The sequence below is a fragment of the Clarias gariepinus genome, chromosome 3, assembly GCF_024256425.1.
Source record: "Clarias gariepinus isolate MV-2021 ecotype Netherlands chromosome 3, CGAR_prim_01v2, whole genome shotgun sequence".
Taxonomy (NCBI): domain Eukaryota; kingdom Metazoa; phylum Chordata; class Actinopteri; order Siluriformes; family Clariidae; genus Clarias; species Clarias gariepinus.
In genome coordinates, this window is record NC_071102.1 from 18,098,756 (window position 1) to 18,121,788 (window position 23,033).

Consider the following 23,033-nt stretch of genomic DNA (forward strand, 5'->3'; position numbering starts at 1 on the left):
GATTTCTTTTTGGCTATTCATCTTTCATTAATTTCATGTAATTTTTCTGGGACAATTAAACAATTTTAAATAGCCTGTTTCAGATAAAATGTCCAAAATGACAGGGTAATTTACAGATTGTCAGGTTGTTTCCTATCCAGCGTGAACATTATCTATGACAAGCAGCAGACGCCTTGTCTAATCTTGTCATATTTAATCGTAGGTTGCTATGTTGTTGAGGTGGGTCGGGGGTGTGCCCGGTCTGAATCTTTGTATAAAAGGGTGATTGGTTTTTGAGGCAGTTCACAGAAGTCTTCTCCAAAACCACTTTGTAACCATGAGTCTCTCTGCTAAGGATAAAGATGCCATCAAGGCCTTCTGGGCTAAGATCGCCCCAAAGGCTGAAGAAATCGGTAGTGAAGCTCTGTACAGGTAGGTGCCTGAGTAACTCTTCTTTAGTATTTATTTAGATTTTTTTTCCCAGTACCGAGGGCTAACTTTATGCAACGTGTCTACGCAGGATGCTGACTGTTTACCCCCAGACCAAGATCTATTTTTCCCATTGGAACGACTTAAGCTACGGCTCTGAGCAAGTAAGAAAGCATGGAAAGGTTATTATGTCTGGAGTGGGAGAGGCTGTGAGCAAAATCGATGACCTGACCAGTGGGTTGGTCAGCCTGAGCGAGCTGCATGCTTACCAACTGCGTGTTGACCCGGCCAACTTTAAGGCAAATACATTTTAATCCTACTTAATTTTGCTCTTTAATGTTTAAATCTTTTTTTTCATGCTTGTTAATTATTGATGTTCTTTCACTTTACGTTATAGATCCTGTCCCACAATTTGCTCGTGGTTCTGGCCATGCTGTTCCCCACTGACTTCACTCCTGAGATACATGTGGCTATGGATAAGTTTCTCGTTGCCGTGTCCCTGGCTCTCTCCGAGAAGTATAGATAAGACGCTCTGCAAGCAACAGAACTGAGACACCCACATGCACAATATGTCTTTTCCTCATAGTAAATGTACATATTTGATCTAAATAAATGATTGTTAGCATGTAAGAGAAAATATTCCTGTATTCTTTGTCTTCTTTTAACCTCTGTGAATAAGGATTATGTATTCAAATTACCTGTAGGTGAAAGTGGTTGGGGAAAGTCAACAAATGCTATACAGATATTGTACACAAATCCCACAGGACTTTTATCACACATGGAAAAAATAAAACTAACAAGTGTGAAGTGTGTTCAGTAAAAAAACACTTCAGGCATGCCCCAGAAAGAACAGGAGGTGGCCTTACTCTACAAAAGATTAAACAATGATTATAAAACTTACACTTTATCTCCATATTATTACTCTATACCAGGGGTCCACGAGATGCGTCCATCCGGACCACGAAGCCTTTTGACTTAGTATATATATATATATATATATATATATATATATATATATATATATATGCACAGATTAGCGCAAAAAAAAGTAACGTTAAAGTAAGTTGATTTGGAGAGTTTTCCACAAATCATGGGTGGGAAAATATGCATTTATTCTTCCTGCATCAAGCTCTACGAGGCCTGTGTGTGTTATTTGCTCGGACTCTGTTGCGGTTGTCAAAAGTGGAAACATTTAACGCTATTACGAAGTTAAACATTGACACTTTGATGAAACTTACCCCCAGCAGTCTGAGGTAAGGGCGAGGAAAATAAATGAGCTTAAAGTGCAGTATGAGCGATCTACACAGGTCCTCTCTCACTCACTCACTGGCTGTGTGTGTACTAATGTAAATACCTGACAGTAATTAATGAAATGTAAATATATATTTAATGTATTATAAGTATATTACAGCTATTTTTACTGTATTACAAATACATGATTAATATACTATGAGTATATTCTTATTGCAGCAGTAGCATGCTGTTATACTTCTGGCCAATTACAAATACTAAAAAAAGTACACTTTGTGGTTAATACAAATATACTTTATTATATAATATAGTACACACAGTCTTCTATAATACTGTATTGCAAATGTGTTACCAGTACACTAAAGGTGTTTAGGATAATTGACAAATGCTAAATGCATTTTCTACACTATAACATGTTTTTGAATTACACCAGTGATTAAGAGGCAGATTTTATTCAGAAGACTGTGTGTACTGCATGATACAATAAAGTATATTTGTATTAACCATACATACAATTATTTTGAGTTATGTTTAAAGTTTAATTCCAAAATTTAGTAAAAGTATGATGTGGGAATACTTTAAATAGCCTATATATTTACTGATGGTACAAATTTTTGTTGGTATATTTGCAATGTACTATTGAAGATTTCAATATATTTGTAATACACTAAAGTTTTTTTTTTTTTCACTGGGGAAGCATCACACGAAATGATGTTACTTAATGTTATTTAATGTTACTTAATGGCTCATAATTGTTTCAACTATATCTATACATTGTTTTTACATTAGTATTATTTTTAAGGATATTATAAAGTTAACCTGGCAGGTTATGTAGCAGAACTTGCGGTATATAAGTATGACACAGCAATATATCAAGAAACATAAAAGGCTGTTTTAGATGTATCTCGAGTGCAGAGGATTGAGATAACATGTATATGTATTAAGCAAATAAGAAATGTGATTTCTTTAAACAACAGTCTTTTTAAAAGCCGCAACAAAAAATCTGACTCTTTTTAGATTATATTTGGCATATGTTAAACAGGGGTGTATTCTACACATGGGATTTCTTTGGCAAAGTCACAATATCTGCTAGAGGCAAAGGAGGTCTAGAGAGATAGCACTGGGTGAGGTCTGCCTTTTTCAGAAATAGATCTCAACTGGCACTAAGTTCATGCAACAGTGGTCCCAGATACAACTTGTATCACTCTGTATATTCCCATACAGAAAAGTAATATATTGTAATATATTGTTTATTTATAATATATATATATATATATATATATATATATATATATATATATATATATATATATATTAGTTTATGAGAGAGAGATTTAATTATATTTAATAACTGTACTGTATATATCTCACACTTCACATAGACTTAAGGTTGGTGCGCAACCACCCCAGTGGAAAAAAATACACTTTAGTGTATCACAAATATATTCAAATCTTCGATAGAACATTGCAAATATATTAACAAAAAGTTGTACCTTCAGTTAAATATATATAGAAAGTATACTAACATCATGCTTTCACCAATTTTTGGAATTGAACTTTAAACATACTTAAAAATAATTGTATTATATTATATTATTATATTATTTTCAAAAATAGATTACAAGAAAATACAGTGGTGTGAAAAACTATTTGTCCCCTTCCTGATTTCTTATTCATTAAGCAAGCATTTTACTACATTTCGTACTGTGTATGACTGTGTATGACTGTGTATGTGACAAATAAAATTTAAATTTTGAATATTCTTTTGCATGTTTGTCACACAAAATGTTTCTGATCATCAAACACATTTAACTATTTGTGTCAAAGATAACACAAATAAACACAAAATGCAGTTTTTAATTGATGGTTTTTATTATATTTTAATATAATAAATTCCATTTAGGGAGGAAAAAAAATCCAAACCTACATGGCCCTGTGTGAAAAAGTAATTGCCCCCTGAACCTAATAACTGGTTGGGCCACCCTTAGCAGCAATAACTGCAATCAAGCGTTTGCGATAACTTGCAACGAGTCTTTTACAGCTCTCTGGAGGAATTTTGGCCCACTCATCTTTGCAGAATTGTTGTAATTCAGCTTTATTGGTTTTCTAGCATGAACCGCCTTTTTAAGGTCATGCCACAACATCTCAATAGGATTCAGGTCAGGACTTTGACTAGGCCACTCCAAAGTCTTCATCTTGTTTTTCTTCAGCCATTCAGAGGTGGATTTGCTGGTGTGTTTTGGGTCATTGTCCTGCTGCAGCACCCAAGATCGCTTCAGCTTGAGTTGACGAACAGATGGCCGGACATTCTCCTTCAGGATTTTTTGGCAGACAGTAGAATTCATGGTTCCATCTATCACAGCAAGCCTTCCAGGTCCTGAAGCAGCAAAACAACCCCAGACCATCACACTACCACCACCATATTTTACTGTTGGTATGGTGTTCTTTTTCTGAAATGCTGTGTTACTTTTACGCCAGATGTAACGGGACACGCACCTTCCAAAAAGTTCAACTTTTGTCTCGTCGTTCCACAAGGTATTTTCCCAAAAGTCTTGGCAATCATTGAGAGGTTTTTTAGCAAAATTGAGACGAGCCTTAATGTGGTTTGCGCCTTGGAAATCTGCCATGCAGGCCGTTTTTGCCCAGTCTCTTTCTTATGGTGGAGTCGTGAACACTGACCTTAATTGAGACAAGTGAGGCCTGCAGTTCTTTAGATGTTGTCCTGGGGTCTTTTGTGGCCTCTCGGATGAGTTGTCTCTGCGCTCTTGGGGTAATTTTGGTCGGCCGGCCACTCCTGGGAAGAGTTACCACTGTTCCATGTTTTTGCCATTTGTGGATAATGGCTCTCACTGTGGTTCGCTGGAGTCCCAAAGCTTTAGAAATGGCTTTATAACCTTTACCAGACTGATAGATCTCAATTACTTTTGTTCTCATTTGTTCCTGAATTTCTTTGGATCTTGGCATGATGTCTAGCTTTTGAGGTGCTTTTGGTCTACTTCTCTGTGTCAGATAGCTCCTATTTAAGTGATTTCTTGATTGAAACAGATGTGGCAGTAATCAGGCCTGGGGGTGACTACAGAAATTGAACTCAGGTGTGATAAACCACAGTTAAGTTATTTTTTAACAAGGGGGGCAATCACTTTTTCACACAGGGCCATGTAGGTTTGGATTTTTTTTTTCCCTAAATAATAAAAACCATCATTTAAAAACTGCATTTTGTGTTCAATTATGTTATCTTTGACTAATAGTTAACGGTTTTTAATGAGCAGAAACATTTAAATGTGACAAACATGCAAAAGAATAAGAAATCAGGAAGGGGGCAAATAGTTTTTCACATCACTGTATACTTTAAGTGGAAGGTTAGTGTAATTTTCAAAATACTCTAATTTAAACTTTTTTTTCAATTTATTTGACATATATTTTTCTTAAATATGCTCAAAATAATTGTTGTAACAATGTACAGGTAGTATACATTAGAATGCAACTTTTAATATACAATAGTCTCAGTATATTTCCAGTTAAATTTGAATGTACTTTTTTATATGTACCTCTTTAGGTTTATATGTTATATATGTTATAGTGAACTACTCTCTTGTGTGCGCACGCTCTCAAACTCGTTTTTGCACTCTGAAACTCACTTTTGTGTGCTTAGGCTCATTTATAAACGTCTGTGAAGTGACGTGTCGTTCATGCACTGCATTACACAGGAAACAGAATTAATCGGTTCTTTTTAATGAGTCTTCTACTTCTAGTCGTTTGTTCTTTTATGTCCTTACAGTAGTAATCCAATTGGAATAGTTATTACCGTCGCGCTCACCGCTGTGTAAAAACGTCACCCCAGTGAAAAAAAATACACTTTAGTGTATTACAAATATATTGAAATCATTACATTGTACATTGCAAATATACTAACAAAAAATTTTACCATCAGTTTGCTTTTACGAAATTTTGGAATTAAATTTTTTATATACTTAAAAATAATTGTATTATAGTACACTTTTCAAAAATATATTATTGGAAAATATACTTTAAGTGAAAGGTTGGTCTAATTTCCAAAGTATACTTATTTAAACTTGTTTTTCAATCTATTTTTGGTATATTTTTTTAAAAATATGCTCGAAATAATCATTGTACAAATGTACAGAAAGTATACATTATAAAACAATTTTTAATATTCGGTAGTCTCAGTATATTATCAGTTAAATTTAAATGTTCTTATATTTAGTGCACTACTCTCTTGTGCTTTTAGACTCGTTTCTGCGCGCTAAATCTCTCTTGCGCGCGCGATATTAAACTCGTTTTTGTGCGCTGAAAATCATTTTTTCCTGTTTAGGATAATTTATGTTTGCACTCTCTCACTCTTCTGTGCGCTCACAGAATAAAGTGACACTGCAGCAGTGTGATATCCTTGTATCTATTCCAGCCAACCATAGACTAGTATTCGGCGCCCCACCAGCCAATCAGAGATTGTAGGCGGGCAGATTCGGGAAGGCCGCTGTCTGATTGGCTCCCCAGTCCTCCACTTCCAGTTTGAACTAAAGGCTGGAAGCTGCATCATCGCGTGCGTTAGTTCGTATCGTTATTATTTTATTTTCATCGGCATAAAGTACATTTAACGGTTTTTGTTAGGTAATTTGTAATTAAGTACATACTTTAAACTATAGAATGTATTGTCTAATGTGTTGTTGCTAAATCTCATGTACTTTGCTTGTGGTATAAAGGCTCCGTAGCTCTCGGCCTGTTTTCAGTCTCTGTGTAACAGAATCAACACACCAGGTTTAAACTAATACTGTACCTGTATACTCTAATACTGATGTCTGTCTGTGTCCACACACCAGGTTTAAACTAATACTGTACCTGTATACTCTAATACTGATGTCTGTCTGTGTCCCCACACCAGGTTTAAACTAATACTGTACCTGTATACTCTAATACTGATGTCTGTCTGTGTCCACACACCAGGTTTAAACTAATAATGTACCTCTATACTCTAATACTGATGTCTGTCTGTGTCCACACACCAGATTTAAACTAATACTGTACCTGTATATTCTAATACTAATGTCTGTCTGTGTTCACACACCAGGTTTAAACTAATACTGTACCTCTATACTCTAATACTGATGTCTGTCTGTGTCCACACACCAGGTTTAAACTAATACTGTACCTGTATACTCTAATACTGATGTCTGTCTGTGTCCACACACCAGGTTTAAACTAATACTGTACCTGTATACTCTAATACTAATGTCTGTCTGCAGACTACAGTTTAAATTTTAGTTTGTGTGTTTGTTAAATACAAATAAACTATAGGACTGTTTTTTTTAACCTTGTGCAAATTAAATCTGTTGAACGCATGAATAAAATCTCCCTCATAATTACTGCACTAATGTAATGTGTTTCAAAAACATGTTATAGTGTAGAAAATACATTCAGCATTTGTAAATTATCCTATACACCTATAGTTTACTGGTAATACATTTGCAGTACTGTAGTATAGAAGGTTTTATGTACTGTATGATACAATAAAGTATATTTGTATTAACCGCAAAGTGTACTTTTTTAGTATTTGTAATTGACAAGAAGTATAACAGCATGCTACTGCTGTAATAAAAATATATACTCATAGTATATTAATCATGTATTTATAACACAGTAAAAATAGCTGTAATGTAATTATAATATATTAAATATATACTTAAATTGTATTAATTACTGTCAGGTATGTACGTTAGTACACACACTGGCATATACTTTAAGTGTACTAAGTATACTTAAAGTTGTTCCACTTTAACACACAAAAGTATACTTAATACACTTTTGTACAATTTAATTACAACTTAAATACACTTAGTACAAAATTAGTTGTTCCAAAATAGCAAACTTCAAGTATACTAGTTATTAGTCTGGCTGCAAGTACACTTAAGTATGCTTTGGCATGCTAGGATTTAATATACTTAGTATACTTCCTTTTTTTTTTACTAGGGCAGCGGCCAAAATAAATCAAATGCATTTCAAAGTCATCCGTAAAATGGCCGCCAGGTGGCGCAAAGTGACATTTTCGCTCGTTCCAGTAAATACAATAGTGACTGTTATATAGCTTAACTCTGTATCTGTTTATTGTTATTTAAGTTCTGGATTATTTCAGGTACTTTAAACACATTGTTGGGTTGCTCATGTTGGCTCATATGAGATGTAGTTTACAAATGAACACCTGGTTGGGTTATTTTGACCCAACAACTGGTTTATTCATTATTCTTTCATTTCTACAAATGGCAGCTTGCAAAATGTTAGAAATATTACTGTTATTGTGTCGCAAGTGTAGTTTTAAGAGTTGTTTAGGCAGAAATGCGTTGGTATACAGCTCAAAACCTCCATCAGTTATTAAAGTTAGTGTCTATTTAGAAAAAATGCACTGTGATTTCGGAGCTTCAGGAAATCTCCCGGGGCTCTGCGCATAACACCGGGCCATGTAAGGGAAAACCCCTAGAGGGCGCCAAACGCCCAATAAGTATGTTTATTGGTTTGTAGTTTGTTGATTTGCACCACGTTTCCCAGAATGCACCTCGGTCAGGTGAACCTGAACCGAGGCGCAGAATTAAGTAGATGACTATAAATAGCCTGATTGAAGTTTAATCAGGCGTCTAACATTTGTTATTGTTACTGTTATTTTGGTTGTTTTTTCGTAACAGAGAGTGTATTAAAGTTTGCTAAAGGGCTCGAATGAGTTTTGTTTCAGTTTGGACTTTAAGATAACTAATAAAAAGAATATCTTACAATCATCATCTTGCCTCTGCATTTATGCCACACAAACCCAGATGCCGGAATCGTGACAGAATGTTAGACCTGATAAGTGGCATAACGGATGTCTCTCTGCTAGATGGCTTTTGGGGGAGAGAAATAATTATCTCATCGGAGCTGGCGGACATGCTGCGCGGCAGCGAGGAGCAAAGAGAGCGAGAGGCACGGCAAAGCTGGGAAGGCTGTAGGATCGGTTTCCGGCGGACGACGGCTAATGGTGATGCAGCTGAGAGTAACGAGTTCCTCTGCACTGCGAAAGAGGTACGGGCCGGGGAGGTCTGGTACGGCGGTGGTGAGAGGGAACAAGATCCCCAGGAGAAGCTACACAAGAGGGAGGAAAGGACCAGGTATCTGTACAGGTTCTGGGCAGAGGTAAATGAGGAGCTCATTGAGAGGCGCTTCCTGCACCTCTGCTAAACAGCAAGGGATTCCTCCTTCTCCGACGCTGCACGACAGCGAGGATGTCGCGCTTCCTCAGCACGATATAGAGGACGTTGTGCTAGTGCATTACCGGACCATCTTGTAACAGTCTTTGTAATGGGCCTGGCAGTACGTCTAAGGGGGATGTAAGCTGGGATGGGCAAGAGAGAAAGATGATTGGACTGGCCGAGTTCAGGGAGTGGCATGACTTTGTACGCATGTTTAATGTTGGAATACACATGGTCCAGAGTGTTCTTCCGGGTGAATTTTGGGAGTACAGTCTTCAGGTTAGCCTTATTAAAACCATGTTAATTAATTGATTATGGTTAATTAAACATGCATGGAAAACATACGAACAGAAGATACGAGCACATCACACCTATCTTATCCTCACTTCATTGGCTCCCTGTGAAATTTCGCATTGATTTTAAAATACTACTTTTGACATATAAAGCATTAAATGGTCTCACACCGCAGTATCTGAGTGAACTGCTAGTGTCTTACGATCCGCCATGCCTACTTCGATCAAAGGATGCAGGCTGCTTATCAGTACCACGTATTATAAAAACTACAGCTGGGGGCAGAGCTTTTTCTTACAAAGCCCCAACATTATGGAATAGTCCTCCAAATAGTGTCATGCACACTCAATCCGCGAACCAGGAAGTATAAGAGAAGTAAACAAACCACGGCACATCGCTCAGTCATTGAATTTTCCCATGTCGCCTCAGATCTTTTCGCCGAATTGTGAGTACTCACTTTCTTGGGTTTACTTTCAGATTGAGTATGTGTTTATAGGACGTGCGTTAAATTGTGTTTATCCCTTGCTCCGCATTTGTAAGAGTCCATAAAACAAAAATCGCGTGGTTATCCTGCCTACTTATGTTACTCCTCATTTGGGTTTACCATCCATGCCACTAAAGCTACATCTTCTGGTCTTCTCAGGTTAGTTCTTGACAAAATGACTAAGCCCTCCGCGGTTAACCCAGCGGATCATGTGCTCCTCTGCGTTGTGGCGGCCGCGGTTGCCCACCCCCCAAGATGTTTTCCTCTCCCTACCAGACAAATGGGAGGGCATGGATGGGAAGTGTAGTGTGTTCCTGACGGCTTTAGATCTGGTGTTTGAGTTCAATTCCACCAAGCGCTACTCGTTTCGTTGCTATTCAGGCAGGCAGCTGGGTGGGCCACGGCAGTTTTTAGATCAGATTCAGACACCGCCCATTCCTACAATGAATTCACTCGCCAGGGAGGATCGTCCGTGAGTCGCTATACAGCCAAATTTCACACCCTCGCTGTATAGACATCCTGGGAAGACGCCGTGCTCCAGAAATCCTATTACGAGGGACTGGCTTCGCGTATTAAGGACAAACTTGCCAGACGATCCAGCTCGCTCTCCGCATCGACCAGCGCCTCCTTTCTAGTCCGAAGCCAGCCCCTAGGACCCTGCCGCCTGCTACTTTCTCCTATGCTGCACCTCGACCACCGACCACCTTCACCCCCGCCATCACTGGACATGTCGGATCTCCACCTCCTGCCGTAGTTGACACCGGAGCCTGGGAACCCATGTAATTAGGATGCGCCTCCCTGACCGTGGCAGAATGCGAACGCCGGTTTCGAGAGGGACTGTGTGCATATTGTGGGTCAGCGGCACACCACCAAGTGATCTGCCAATCTCCAATTACCATCTGAGTGTTACCTATCGGGGGCTAAATAAGATCACCATAAAGAACCGACACCCATTGCCGCTCACAAACTCAGCCCTGGACGCCCTTTTGGGGCCACCATGTTTACAAAGTTGGACCTCCGAAGCGCTTACAACTTGGTGCGTATCAGAGAGGGCGATGAGTGGAAGACAGCTTTCATCACTCCCACTGGACATTATGAGAGCCTGATCATCCCATTCGGACTCTGTAACGCACCCTCGGCCTTCCAACAATTTATCAACAACGTCCTGAGAGATATGTTGCTGATGGGTGTTTGTCTACCTAGACGACATACTAATCTACTCCCACAACACATATTTAACACGTCCGAGCTGTTCTAAATAGATTGCTCACCCACCAACTGTACTGCAAGCTGGAAAAGTGTGCTTTTCACAAGCACTCCCCCACCTTCCTGGGTTTTGTTATGTTGCCCCAGGGTGTGGCCATGGACCCGCACAAACTAGAAGTTGTGCATCATTGGCCCCTACCCAGGACACTCAAGCAGCTTCAATGGTTTCTAGGGCAGACGCTACCCGGACGCCAACAAACTATTCGTTGTGGAGGTGGACGCATCGAATGTGGGCGCCAGCGCTGTTCTCTTCCAATGAGGCCCAGTCGGCGATGGTAGCTTCTTCTCCAAGAAATTTATCCCCACTTAGCAGTGATACGGTGTAGGGGACCGCAAACTGTTGGGCATAAAGTAGGCCTTGGAGGAATGGCGTCACTGGCTCCAGGATGCCAGTGAGCCTTTCATTGTCTGAGCGGATCATCAAAACCTCATAACCATCCGAAAACAACTTAATTTAAAGGGGAATTTAAAGGGGGCTTTATTGTTTTAACAGTACAACTTTCACCTGTCATACCAAGGCCAACACCCTCTCACGACAACATGTGGAAGACATCCCCTGTTATCCCATCCTCACTAATCATTGCACCACTCCACTGGGACTTAGAGACGAGGGTGCTCCAGGCACAGGCTGTGGAGGCCGGACCGGCAGGTGTGCCGCCTGGACAACTCTACAAGCCACAGCACCTGAGATCGAAGGTCCTTTAGTGAGGCCACGCCTCGCCCCTCGCAGGACACCCTGGAACTCGACGGACCTTTCTGTTTGTGAGGCAGGCATTCTAATGGCCATCCATGAAGAGGGACATCGACGAGTTCGTTCAGGCGTGCCCGGTGTGCGCCAAGGCCAAAGACGTCAACAAACCATCACTTGGAGAGCTTCAACCACTTCCCGTTCCTCAACGCCCCTGGATGCACATCGCCCTGGATTTTATCACGGGCCTGCCAGTTTCCAAAGGAAAAGACACAATCTTAACCATCGCCGACTGATTCGCGTGGTTATCCTGCCTACTCATGTAGCGCAGCCACATAAAGGGGCATTTTAAATAACAGGGAAATGGATTAAGAAGCTAATGCTGCTCACCTGTGCACGGAAATATGCCCTATCTGGTTTTATTTGTCCCCATAGACAGTGCTGGTCACAGGGTTAAGCTCTCGCGAGCATGCGCGATCGCAGCGCGAGAGAACCCGGAAGCGGCGTTGGGTCACGTGTGCCGGTATAAAGCCGGAACCGGCAAGCGGCCCGACACGGAGAGATTTTTCACAGCGCGCTGCTTTTTTGGGAGAGAGAGTTTGTTGGATGGTTCTAAAGGAGTACTTTTCCCCGGTTCGATTATTCCTCGTAGACACTTACAATTCACCTCTCGTTCGGTTACTCGAGCTCCCGGATTTGTCATCAATACCGGTGAGGCCGAGCCAATCTCTCCCGTGCATCATTTCACACACTGCAATAACTTTGACTCTGGACAATCATACACGCACTCACACACCCGCATACATCTCACACATTGTTTATATTTGTATATATTTTGTATATATTGGTTTTGGTGCACCTTGTTTGTTTGTTTGTTGGTTTGTTTTGTTTCATACACTTTGGTTTGGTTTACATCTAGTTATTGTGTCGCGTCTTTACTTGTCCTGTCTTGATTGCGCAATACCGGAAGTCTTGTTTAAAAACCCGTATTTTGATTCTCGACCCCGTAGCAAAGTAACTAGTGGTTTAATTAAATCCAAGCGTTACACTTATGTCCGCGTTTGGGTTTACCATCCACGCTAGAAAGGGCTAACCGCTAAAGCTACATCTTCTGGTCTACTCAAGTTAGTTCTTGACAAATAGTGTTCGGGACTCAGACACAGTCTCAGTGTTTAAGTCCAGGCTAAAAACCCATTTATTTAATCAAGCATTTTTATAAATAGATTTGCCTTAGGTAAAGGAGCAGATCTGGGGGACTCATGGATGTAGAGTATTATGGTGAACTGGTATGTTTAGATGCTGTCTTCCCCACTCTCATTGATCACGCAGGTTTGTTGACGGTGAGGTGATTGGTTGCTTTACATCTCAGGGAGCCCTCATGTCTGTGTTTCCTTCTGGCTCTCCCTTTTAGTTATGCAGTTCATAGTAAGTCCTGCCGGAGTCTCTGCTTGCACTTTACAGTAAATATACATTTACATTATACATTATATGACTGTGACCAGACCTAGCTGTTATCTCTTCTCTTCTGCTCTCTCTCCTGCTCTTTCTCTTCCCTCTCTCCCCCTCTCTCTCCTTCCCTCTCTCTGTCGAGCTACACATGTCGTTCCTGAGCTGCCAGTGATCCAGACTCCCTCTGCTCTCCGGGCCTGTCTGACCCATCCTGGTGCCCTGCTTCTGGTTGGAGATCTCGTCACGTGGATGCCCCGTGTGTCTCATTGGGATGTGTCTCATGTCTGGGGATGGTTCTCTCTACCTAGAAGATGGTTCTGGCCTCGACTGGTGTCGGCAGCTGTTTCTCTGCAGTCTTGACCGTTCAATAGTTCAGGACTGGAACTTTATACAAGTCTACCTGAGTTTTCAATAACTAGCTGGACTCCATATTAACATCAATTAACATCAACTGTTATGCTGAACTGCCTGCCAACTAACACACAGTATGAATGCTGATCAATTCCTGCTCTCTGTTTCACCCAAATGAGGATGGATTTCCTGTTGAGTCTGGTTCCTCTCAAGGTTTCTTCCTTCTACCATCTCAGGTTTTTTTTTCTTGCCATTACGCCCTCGACTTGCTCACCAGGGACTATCTGACTATTTTTGACTCATACACATTCAAATTCCATACAAACTTAAATAATTCTTTTGATTGTGTAAAGCTGCTTTGGGACAATGCCAATTGTTAAAAGTGCTATACAAATAAAATTGAATTGAATTAAAATTTGCAAAAAAGAAACTTGAAGCACGGAATCTGTGGCTAAAATGTCGGATCCTACAACAGAAGCAATTACTGTTTTGTGAAATGTGCTTTCCTCATCGGAATCCCACGTGACTCCCTCCGCTCGATCAAGTCCAAATACAGAATCAGAAATTGATGCTTTTTTGACTGTCTTTTAAACTGTACAATAACGGTCAATAAAAACAAAACGCTACTACTAATCAGGGAGAATGAATGGGCAAGTCCATATACATGGAAATCACTACACCGTACTCTATGTGCATAGAATGCCTGTTAACAGAACTTCGCTCTACAAAATTTCACCATTTGGAAGGCCCTGTAACGTCACTTCCTTCATGCGTTAGCATGGTAACATAAGCACCTCGGATATCTGTCGCTGCTGCTGTATACAGTATGTGTATGCACAGAGAGTTTGTACGTATGTGCGCGCATTTCATATGTAGTTGTTTGAGCAGTGATAGTGATTGTATGTATGATTGTTTCATGTATGTGTAAGTGTTTCATGTGTGTGTGCATGAGTGATGTTTGATTTAAGCCCTATACGGCACCTCATAATTTTATTATTTACACAGTGTACTTTTTTAGTATTTAGAATTGGCCAGAATAGCAGCATGCTACTGCTGCGATAAGAATATATTCATGCTATATTAATCATGTATTTGAAACACAGTAAAAATTTTCTGTAATGTACGTATAATACATTAAATATATACTTTATAACTTTATTAATTACTGTCAGGTATATACTTAAGTACACACACAGCCATATACTTGAAGTTGTTACACTTTAGCACACAAAAGTATACTTAATACACTTCAAATTGTTCTTTTTTACAATTTAAATACAACTTAAATGCACTTATTATAAAATTGGTTCAAACTTCAAATATACTAGTCTTTAGTTTGAAGCAACTACACTTAGGTATTCTTTGGCATGCTAGGATTTAATATACTTAGCACACTTTTTTTACTTGGGTAGCCAGCCAAGTAATTATTATATTATTTAAGCATTTATTTATGCATTTTGCAATATATAGCTTTAAAATAAACGTGGGGGCAGATTTTTTCTGGTACAATCTGACAAATCGGACTTTGTTTTGAAACATAATCATTGAAAAGACTGCTGATTGATAGCCATATCCTTTGAAAAAAAAGAATAATTGGTATTTTCATCCAAAATTAATTTTATATTGTAATTATCCATCCTTTCGACACGCCCATTACTCCGATCTGCAGCTACTCCTGTCTCTACACCGCTAATTTATAAATACTGTTGCTCAGTGGTGGCGACTAGCATCTTAAACTGAAACTACGCTAAGAGTTAGTTAAGGTTGGTCCAGACCAACCTTACGAACGTGTGACTTACCTAAGAGATACTTAGCGTATGAACGTTTCGGGGAAATGCGAAAGTTTAAGAGAGAGGTTAAGGTACAACTTAAGAACTACTTAGCGATAAGAAGCTTTCGAGAAACTGGGCCCCGATGATTAAGGTTTATATGACAAATATTTTTTTTCTTTACTCTAATAATTAGGTTTAACCCCAAACCAGTTTGCTTAAGTAAATAAATCATATAAATCGATATTATGTTTGTTAAGAGTATATAGTCACTTAACAATTTTTTTTTTTTTTTATTTATTCAGTTTATTTAAATTAGTTATTTAATCTTAAGATAAAGCGAATCAAAAACACAACTTGAAACGGAGTCTATTGGTTATTTTATGTTGAAATTTATTTGCATTCACATGTACAGGGTCAGATTTAACACGGAAATGGTTTATTGGTTCTCTCCGTTGAGACACAATCAGCATTTAATGGTACTGTTTTCCGAGTGCGGAGACTACGACAGCCAGGAACTTCTGCAGAGCTGCCTGCACTTCAGCTGTGAAGCCAGCACCCAGGGTCGAGGCAACTACAATGGTGATGCAGTCAGCCAGCAGCTAGAGGAGGAAACAGGGGAAACACAATGAACACAAGTTCAGGTAGAAAACAGATGATTCGTGTAGACTACTGTGAGTGTAAACTGTCAGTGGATTAAAATAAAGAATAAAGAAATTTAAGGGTAAATCAGGTTATAAATAAGTCTTAAGTCAAATTAAGACGCACCCTGAAGTTATCGGGATCCACATGCAGTTGTTCAGAGTGCAGCACACTCAGTTCAGCGTAAGTGCCCTTAATGTTGTCCAGGTTCTTCACAGCTTTCTCCAGACCACGCATTACAGTCAAGCCGTGGGCAGCAACATTGGGATTTCCTGCGATGGCAGCGGCGTTATACAGGTTTCCAAATTTACTGAAATACCTCTGGGTCCATGGGTACACGACCAGACATCTGAGTAGCGTTGAAAAGAATAAATACAATTTTATTAAATGTTCTCAAGACATTTACCCGAATATTTATATGGTTCCGGTTATAGATATTGACATGAATGTACCTTGTCAGTGCCTGGAGACCAGCAGACTCGTAATCGATCTTGGAAAAGATGTCCTGGATGGTAGTGCGCTCGAAATCTGTCCACGCAACCATGTTGACTTTTGGGGTTTCAGAATGTTCTGCTGAGTCCTGTCATTTCTGTCTTTTCACGCTGCTTATAACCGCGCCTGACTCCGCCTCCCAGGAACTGGCCACAATGTGTGTCTGAACGGTTCTGATTAGATGTAAACAGATAATTTTATTTTTCAAGTAAATATGTTGTCATAGTACGTGGTCCTCCTTTTAGACAGTTTTTTTTTATTATAATTATTATTAGTAGTAGTAATAGTAGTGGCATAATTTGGTCAATTGTTTAAAAAAATTATATATAATTATATATATAATATAAAAATCTTAAGTTTAATTGTGAATACAGATAAAGCCTGTTGTACTGAACTGATAAATCATAGCTTTTTAAAGTGTTTGGGTTGCAAAAAAGAAAAGAGTGTAAAGAAATAATAATAAAAACATAAATAACCATTAAAAAAATATTTTTTATAAAAACGGCGCTCAGTGAATTTCCCTCAGAAAATAGGGCTTGTTGTACAACACACAAATAACTAATTTTCTTTTTTTTTAAAAATCAACTCATGAGAAAATAGTTTTTTTAAATCCTACTTAAAATGCCTATTTAATTTGATCCCTTTAAAGCTTATTTAAAGTGTGCCAACTAGAACTCAGAAAGTTCTTGTGCGGAAAAGGGTTCTGGTAACAAACTAATTAAAATATATGAAAAAAATCACTTATGGTATGATAAATTAAATAAGTACTTAATATTAATTAACTAATGGCTGTTACAAAAAAAAAATATTTAAAATTGTGTTCTGGATTTTTGTCAACATCTCTAAAAATTAAATAAAATCAAAAAATCTTGTGGTCAACCAAAATACCTTTATAACTCCCTGTTTATTTTATATCGTGTTTAACTGCTTAAGGTCTTGTAAATTTATTTATTATTTTTTAAAGATTTAACATTGATATTGCTGTGTTCACAATCTAAAAATGTTTACACTGTTTTTCTAAATTATATTCAATTTGGGGTATTTAAAAAAATTATCATAGATTTTAAACATAATGAATTTCAAGCACGTTGAATATGTAGGCAGATGATTAAAAAACAAATTGGCTCCCACATACAAAAAAAAATTATAGAGCATAAGTCAATTAAATTTCTTTATTCATAGCTCTTTTACCAATGGTCATTGTCACAAAGCATCTTTACAGAATATAAAGCAAATATAAAACGTGAAAAATTGGTATAAAACAAAATTATTAGAGGAGCAAGCCAAGGGCAATAGTGGCAAGAAAAAACTCCCTGAGATGGCAGTAGGAAGAAACCTTGAGAGGATTCAGATTCAACAGAGAATCCATCCTCATTTGGGTGATAACGGATAGCAGTGATTAATCCGCAGTCATACTGTATGTTAGAAGGCTAGAAGTTCTATATAACATTTAATGCTTCAAGTTAAAAGGAGTCTTGGTCGTTATTGAAAGCTCAGGTAGAATGTAGAAATTACCAGTCCTGAACTGTTGTGTGACTGCAGTTACAAGTTCTCAGAGAACAGCTGTCTGCATCGGCCAAGGCAACTGGAAGGCTGTCTCAAAACAAGGATAGATTTTTTTTGGTTCCAGTTCGCAAGAATGCCTATGGTAGTAGTAGTAGTAGTAGTAGAATTAGTAGTAGTAGTGATAATATTAATAATAATAATAATAATAATAATAATAATAATAACAGATTATATAAAAATAATCGGGCTATTAGGCTATCCTTAATAGCTATTTCAGTAAAAATGACCAAAATGAGAGTGTAATTTATCAGGTTGTTTCCTATCAGGCGTGGACATTATCTATGAAAAGCAGCAAAAGCCTTGTCTAATCTTGTCATATGTAATATTAGTCCAAGTTGCTACGTTGTTGAGGTGGGTCAGGGGTGTGCCCCGTCTTAAATAAAAGAGTGATTGTTTCCTGAGTTTACAGAAGTCTTCTCCAAAACCACTCTGTAACCATGAGTCTCTCTGCTAAGGATAAAGACGCCATCAAGGCCTTCTGGGCTAAGATCGCCCCAAAGACTGAAGAAATTGGTAGTGAAGCTCTGTACAGGTAGGTGCTTGAGTAACTCTTCTTATTTAGTATTCATTTCAATTCTTTTTCCAATACCGAGGGCTAACTTTATGCAATGTGTCTACGCAGGATGCTGACTGTTTACCCCCAGACCAAGAACTATTTTTCCCATTGGAACGACTTAAGCTATGGCTCTGTCCAGATGAAAAAGCACGGAAAGGTTATTATGTCTGGAGTGGGAGAGGCTGTCAGCAAAATCGATGACCTGACCAGTGCGTTGGTCAGCCTGAGTGAGCTGCATGCTTACCAGCTGCGTGTTGACCCGGCCAACTTCAAGGCAAATACATTTGAATCCTACTTCATGTTGCACTTAAATATTTAAATCATATTGTATTCATACTTATTAATTACTGGTGTTCTTTCACTTTACGTTGTAGATCCTGTCCCACAGTTTGCTCGTGGTTCTGGCCATGCTGTTTCCCACTGACTTTACTCCTGAGATACATGTGGCTATGGATAAGTTTCTCGTTGCCTTGTCCCTGGCTCTCTCCGAGAAGTATAGATAAGATGCTCTGCAAGCAACAGAACTGGGACACCCACACATACAATGTCTTTTTCAGATACATGAATGATCTAAATAAAAGAAAAAAAATCACTATATTCTGTGTCCATTTTAACCTTCATAAATAAGGATTATTGCGTATTTATATTGAAACTGTAGGTGATAATGGTAGTGGATGGGAAGGTCAACGAATGCTATACAGATTACAAATTTAAACTGTTTTTATTATCGGCTTAAAACATTAATCGGGCCCAGTTTCTTGAGAACGCACACTCTTAGCGTGCTAAGAAGACTCTTAAGATATATCTTAGGTAAAGTGATTACTTTTTTTAAGTGTGTTTCTCGAACTGTCTCTTAGGAGTCTTTTTAAGTCGCTGCCTCTTACGTCTGACGTAATAAGGCGCTGTTTACAATGAAGGTCCTGAATTACTGTAGCTGACATCGGTTGCTCAGGAATCGATTTTTGACTCCTTTTGCACGACAGCGTTTAGAAAGACAGCACTTTCTATGCAAATTAAACATTGCACAAAATTCTTCCTATAACGTTTATTTCGACATGGGTTGATTAATAGCATAAAATAATAGACAAATATATAAATTAAATCAATAAACTTTCGCTAATATTTTTATGTAACCTGTAGTGACAGTGAAACAAACCGGGTATACAATCATAGTTGATTGACAAACAGCTAATAACACTCTTTACCACCTTCAGAAACAGTGTGAAGCATGTCAGTGGTTGGGGTTGTATAGCGCACTTATGGAATGAATACACTGAGATGACAGAGTAGAGGTCTAAAACCCCTATCTCATCTACACGAAAGTTTTTGTTATGTTTAATTAATTTTTTTTATTTTTCGCCAGGAAAGATGGGAACGTAGTAACAGCGCAAAAACTCGCGGTGAATCATGATGAACCCTATTTACGGCCACCGCGCGAAACCGCGTAGGTGATATAAAGATATAACACCGCATCTCACAGCAAATCAAACCGCATAGGTGAGATAGGTGTATAAAGCATTACAACCGCACAGAAAAATAAATGGATATGGGGTTTGAAACTCCCAAGTTTATTTTCTCATTTAACTAAATCAAATTTCATCATAAAATAAAACGTGTCAAAATATGAAAAGGGCTGAAGTTTTACCTAAAGAAAAAATGTACATGAACCACACCGCTCCGCGGACGGCGCCGTCTTCCGTTTAGCATATCAACACGCTGTATCGCTGCCAAATTGGTGCCACCTGTGATTGCCAATTTTAATGCATTAGTCACAATATGAAGTAGGTTAATTAAGTGTCACTCTGTTCTGATATCAAATAAAATTAAATTCTTAATCAGGCCTACAGTTTATTTCATCATTAATACGACTTTGATAACGTGACATAATGTGCTTCCATACGCCGCTGATTTATAAAGACTGCTGCTCAGTAGTGTCGACTAGCGTCACGTGCTAAAACTACGCTAAGAGTGAGTATGAACATGTGACTAACCTAAGAGATACGGGGGGGGCCAAGATGGCGCTGTTCCGAGCAGACGTGCTGCGCGCTTAATCCTCAGGCATCACCGTGATTTCCATGTAATAAGTTAAGAAAAGTTAATTTTTCTTTTCATTTCATGAAGAATACATTTTAGGGACTAGTATTACCTTTTTGATAACTCGGTTATATGGGCAAACGCAAGGCAAAAAATCACTCCGAGGCGAGTATGGAGATAAATGAAAATATCGTGCCGTCCCAACTCTTCGCCCCGAATCCCGATGACGCAATGCTGACAGAATTAGCCGGTAACTCAGCTGATATTATCGAGTCAGAGAACTCTTTGGCAACTCCATTACCGTGCACCCCAGCTAAAAGCCCAGCACCCAAAAGAGGAAAGACTAGTGCTAATTCTCTTAAATGTGATATCAACAAAGTTATGGCTGCCATTCAGTCTCTCTCTGCAAAATGTGAAACTATATTTGAAAAGGTTTCAACTATGGAGAAAACGGTAAGAAATACTGATCAGGCCATTACTTTTCTAAATGAATCAGTGGAAAAACTCCTCAAAGACACCACCAACCACAAAGAGAGAATTTCAGCATTGGAAAAAAATACATTAAACTTGAGGGAAGAAAACAAACAACTCAAAATTCAGCTGCTGGAGGCGAATAGCTATCGACGAAGATGGAGCCTGAGACTGCAAGGGATGAAGGAGGAAGAGCAGCAAGAAAATACTCGAGATCTGGTGATCAAAGTCCTTAGCAAGATCTCCCCCAAAATTGCAGAGAAATTACCCGAGGTGGTGGATTCGGTGCATAGAATTGGTAAAAAGAAGGACGGTATTTCAACAAGAGGCATAATCATTCAATTCAGCATGCGTCACTTTCGTGATATCGTTTGGAGGGATGCAAGAGGCTCAAAATTCCTGGAGGAAGCCCATCTCCGTTTAAAAGAAGACCTGTCACCTGACGAAAGAGCGATGCGGGCCAAAGCCTGGCCTTTGGTCAAAAAAGCCAGAGAAGAAGGCAAGAGAACATCATTCGTCGGTGCCTTTGCTTATATCGAAGGTAAAAAAGTTAATATTGATGTTTAATAAACAATATGAGTCAAAAAGGACACATGCGGACATTTTATATCTGATGCTTTATTAGAAATTTTTTGTTGTTGTCCCTATTTAAAATACTGTTTCGTTGAATCTCGTTACATGTGTAAGATCCCGGTGGGTCTAACTGTTCTCATTGTAACAAGTTACTTAGCTCTAATTTAGGAGGTCTTGTTCATTGTTTTATCTTTTTCTGTCTCTTCATTCATTTATTTATTTTATTTTTTTATTGGATGACAGTTTTCAATTTTGGCAAACTAGATATTATCTCTCTTAATGTCAGAGGTTTAAGAGATTTGGATAAAAGAAAGGCACTTTTTCTTTTCATTAAACACAGGGAGGCTCAAATTATTTTACTTCAAGAAACACATTCTTGTGTTAATGACGTAAAGTTTTGGAAATCACAGTGGGGAGATTCTGCATACTTTTGTCATGGGACAAACCACTCGGCAGGGGTCGCTGTTTTCTTAAATAAATTTAGGGGAGACGTAGTGGAAATTTTATATTCTGGTGAAGGGAGGTGGATTATAATAATCCTAACTATAGACAATACGAATTTTATCATTTGCAATGTTTATGGACATAATAATAACTCTCTAAATTCATATATGTTTGAAAAACTTAGCCTGATATTACTAGATCTAAAAAGAAAATACACAGGTGCTTATTTATTGATTGGAGGTGACTTCAATGAAGCCCCCAATGACTCTTTAGATAGAGTCCCTCAAAAGAGTAGCACTTCTAAAGTTTTTGACCTGCTCGTTGATAAGTTTCAGGTTACTGATGTTTGGCGTTTTTTACATCCTCATGATAAGGAATATACATGGACAAACAATGCTCTTACACTGAAGTCACGTATTGACTTTTGGCTCTTATCTAATAATGCAGTACAGTTTGTCTTAGACACGTCAATCAGTTATTCACCTTTGTCAGATCATAAACTCATCTCTATCTCTCTAATTGGAAATACTAACAGCTGTAAAAAAATTCGTGGTTATTGGAAATTTAATAATAAGCTTCTTTTGGACGCAAATTTTGTAGAGTCTGTTAAAAACACTGTTTCTATTTTGGGAGATGAGTCTATGAGTTATATTCAAAGATGGGAATTCGTTAAATTCAAGGTTAGACAATTAGCTATGCGTCGAGGCAAAGAAATCAAAGTGGATAATTCTAAAAGATGTCAAGATACTCTCAATGAGCTGGAAAAGTTGCTATCTAAAGAAACTCTTAATACAGAGGAGGAATCCTATTTAATTAAGTTAAGAAACAAAATAGACGATCACTATTTGGATTTAGCCAAGAGTGCATTTATAAGATCTAGGGCCAAATGGATGGAAATGGGAGAGAAAAACTCTAGTTATTTCTTTGCTTTGGAAAAAAGAAATATAAAAAGAAACTGTATAGCAGCATTAACAATTGCCGATAACATAAACAAAAATCCTTGTGAAATTAAGAAATACGTATATTCTTTTTTTAACAAATTATATTGCTCAAATTATAATGAAAACTA

At 38.3% G+C, this 23,033-nt stretch overlaps 3 protein-coding genes across 3 annotated transcripts; 2 read left to right on the forward strand and 1 right to left on the reverse strand.

The window, feature by feature from the left end:
* The first annotated feature begins 274 nt into the window (after window positions 1-274).
* On the forward strand, window positions 275-1,045 carry LOC128518858 (hemoglobin embryonic subunit alpha-like). Its single transcript, XM_053492201.1, has 3 exons — window positions 275-411; window positions 500-707; window positions 806-1,045. The coding sequence occupies exons 1-3, from the start codon at window positions 317-319 to the stop codon at window positions 932-934; spliced, it is 432 nt and encodes a 143-aa protein (XP_053348176.1). The 5' UTR covers window positions 275-316; the 3' UTR covers window positions 935-1,045.
* Window positions 1,046-15,556: 14,511 nt separating this feature from the next.
* Window positions 15,557-16,399, reverse strand: LOC128518852 (hemoglobin subunit beta-like). The gene is made up of 3 exons (XM_053492194.1): window positions 16,281-16,399; window positions 15,955-16,177; window positions 15,557-15,788 (listed from the first exon to the last, which is right to left on the reverse strand). Exons 1-3 carry the CDS (start codon window positions 16,370-16,372, stop codon window positions 15,660-15,662), a joined length of 444 nt encoding a protein of 147 aa, XP_053348169.1. The 5' UTR covers window positions 16,373-16,399; the 3' UTR covers window positions 15,557-15,659.
* A 1,909-nt stretch (window positions 16,400-18,308) lies between these two features.
* On the forward strand, window positions 18,309-19,039 carry LOC128518861 (hemoglobin embryonic subunit alpha-like). Its single transcript, XM_053492203.1, has 3 exons — window positions 18,309-18,418; window positions 18,509-18,716; window positions 18,817-19,039. The coding sequence occupies exons 1-3, from the start codon at window positions 18,324-18,326 to the stop codon at window positions 18,943-18,945; spliced, it is 432 nt and encodes a 143-aa protein (XP_053348178.1). The 5' UTR covers window positions 18,309-18,323; the 3' UTR covers window positions 18,946-19,039.
* Window positions 19,040-23,033: the final 3,994 nt, after the last annotated feature.

Bases quoted from the DNA above. Each gene is read 5' to 3' on its own strand.
- LOC128518861 (XM_053492203.1), top strand. From the start codon at position 18,324: ATGAGTCTCTCTGCTAAGGATAAAGACGCCATCAAGGCCTTCTGGGCT. The intron at 18,419-18,508 runs GTAGGTGCTTGA...GTGTCTACGCAG, and splicing joins GGTAGTGAAGCTCTGTACAG to GATGCTGACTGTTTACCCCC. The intron at 18,717-18,816 runs GCAAATACATTT...TTTACGTTGTAG, and splicing joins TTGACCCGGCCAACTTCAAG to ATCCTGTCCCACAGTTTGCT.
- LOC128518858 (XM_053492201.1), top strand. From the start codon at position 317: ATGAGTCTCTCTGCTAAGGATAAAGATGCCATCAAGGCCTTCTGGGCT. The intron at 412-499 runs GTAGGTGCCTGA...GTGTCTACGCAG, and splicing joins GGTAGTGAAGCTCTGTACAG to GATGCTGACTGTTTACCCCC. The intron at 708-805 runs GCAAATACATTT...TTTACGTTATAG, and splicing joins TTGACCCGGCCAACTTTAAG to ATCCTGTCCCACAATTTGCT.
- LOC128518852 (XM_053492194.1), bottom strand. From the start codon at position 16,372: ATGGTTGCGTGGACAGATTTCGAGCGCACTACCATCCAGGACATCTTT. The intron at 16,178-16,280 runs GTACATTCATGT...AACGCTACTCAG, and splicing joins GGTCTCCAGGCACTGACAAG to ATGTCTGGTCGTGTACCCAT. The intron at 15,789-15,954 runs GTGCGTCTTAAT...TTCCTCCTCTAG, and splicing joins TGGATCCCGATAACTTCAGG to CTGCTGGCTGACTGCATCAC.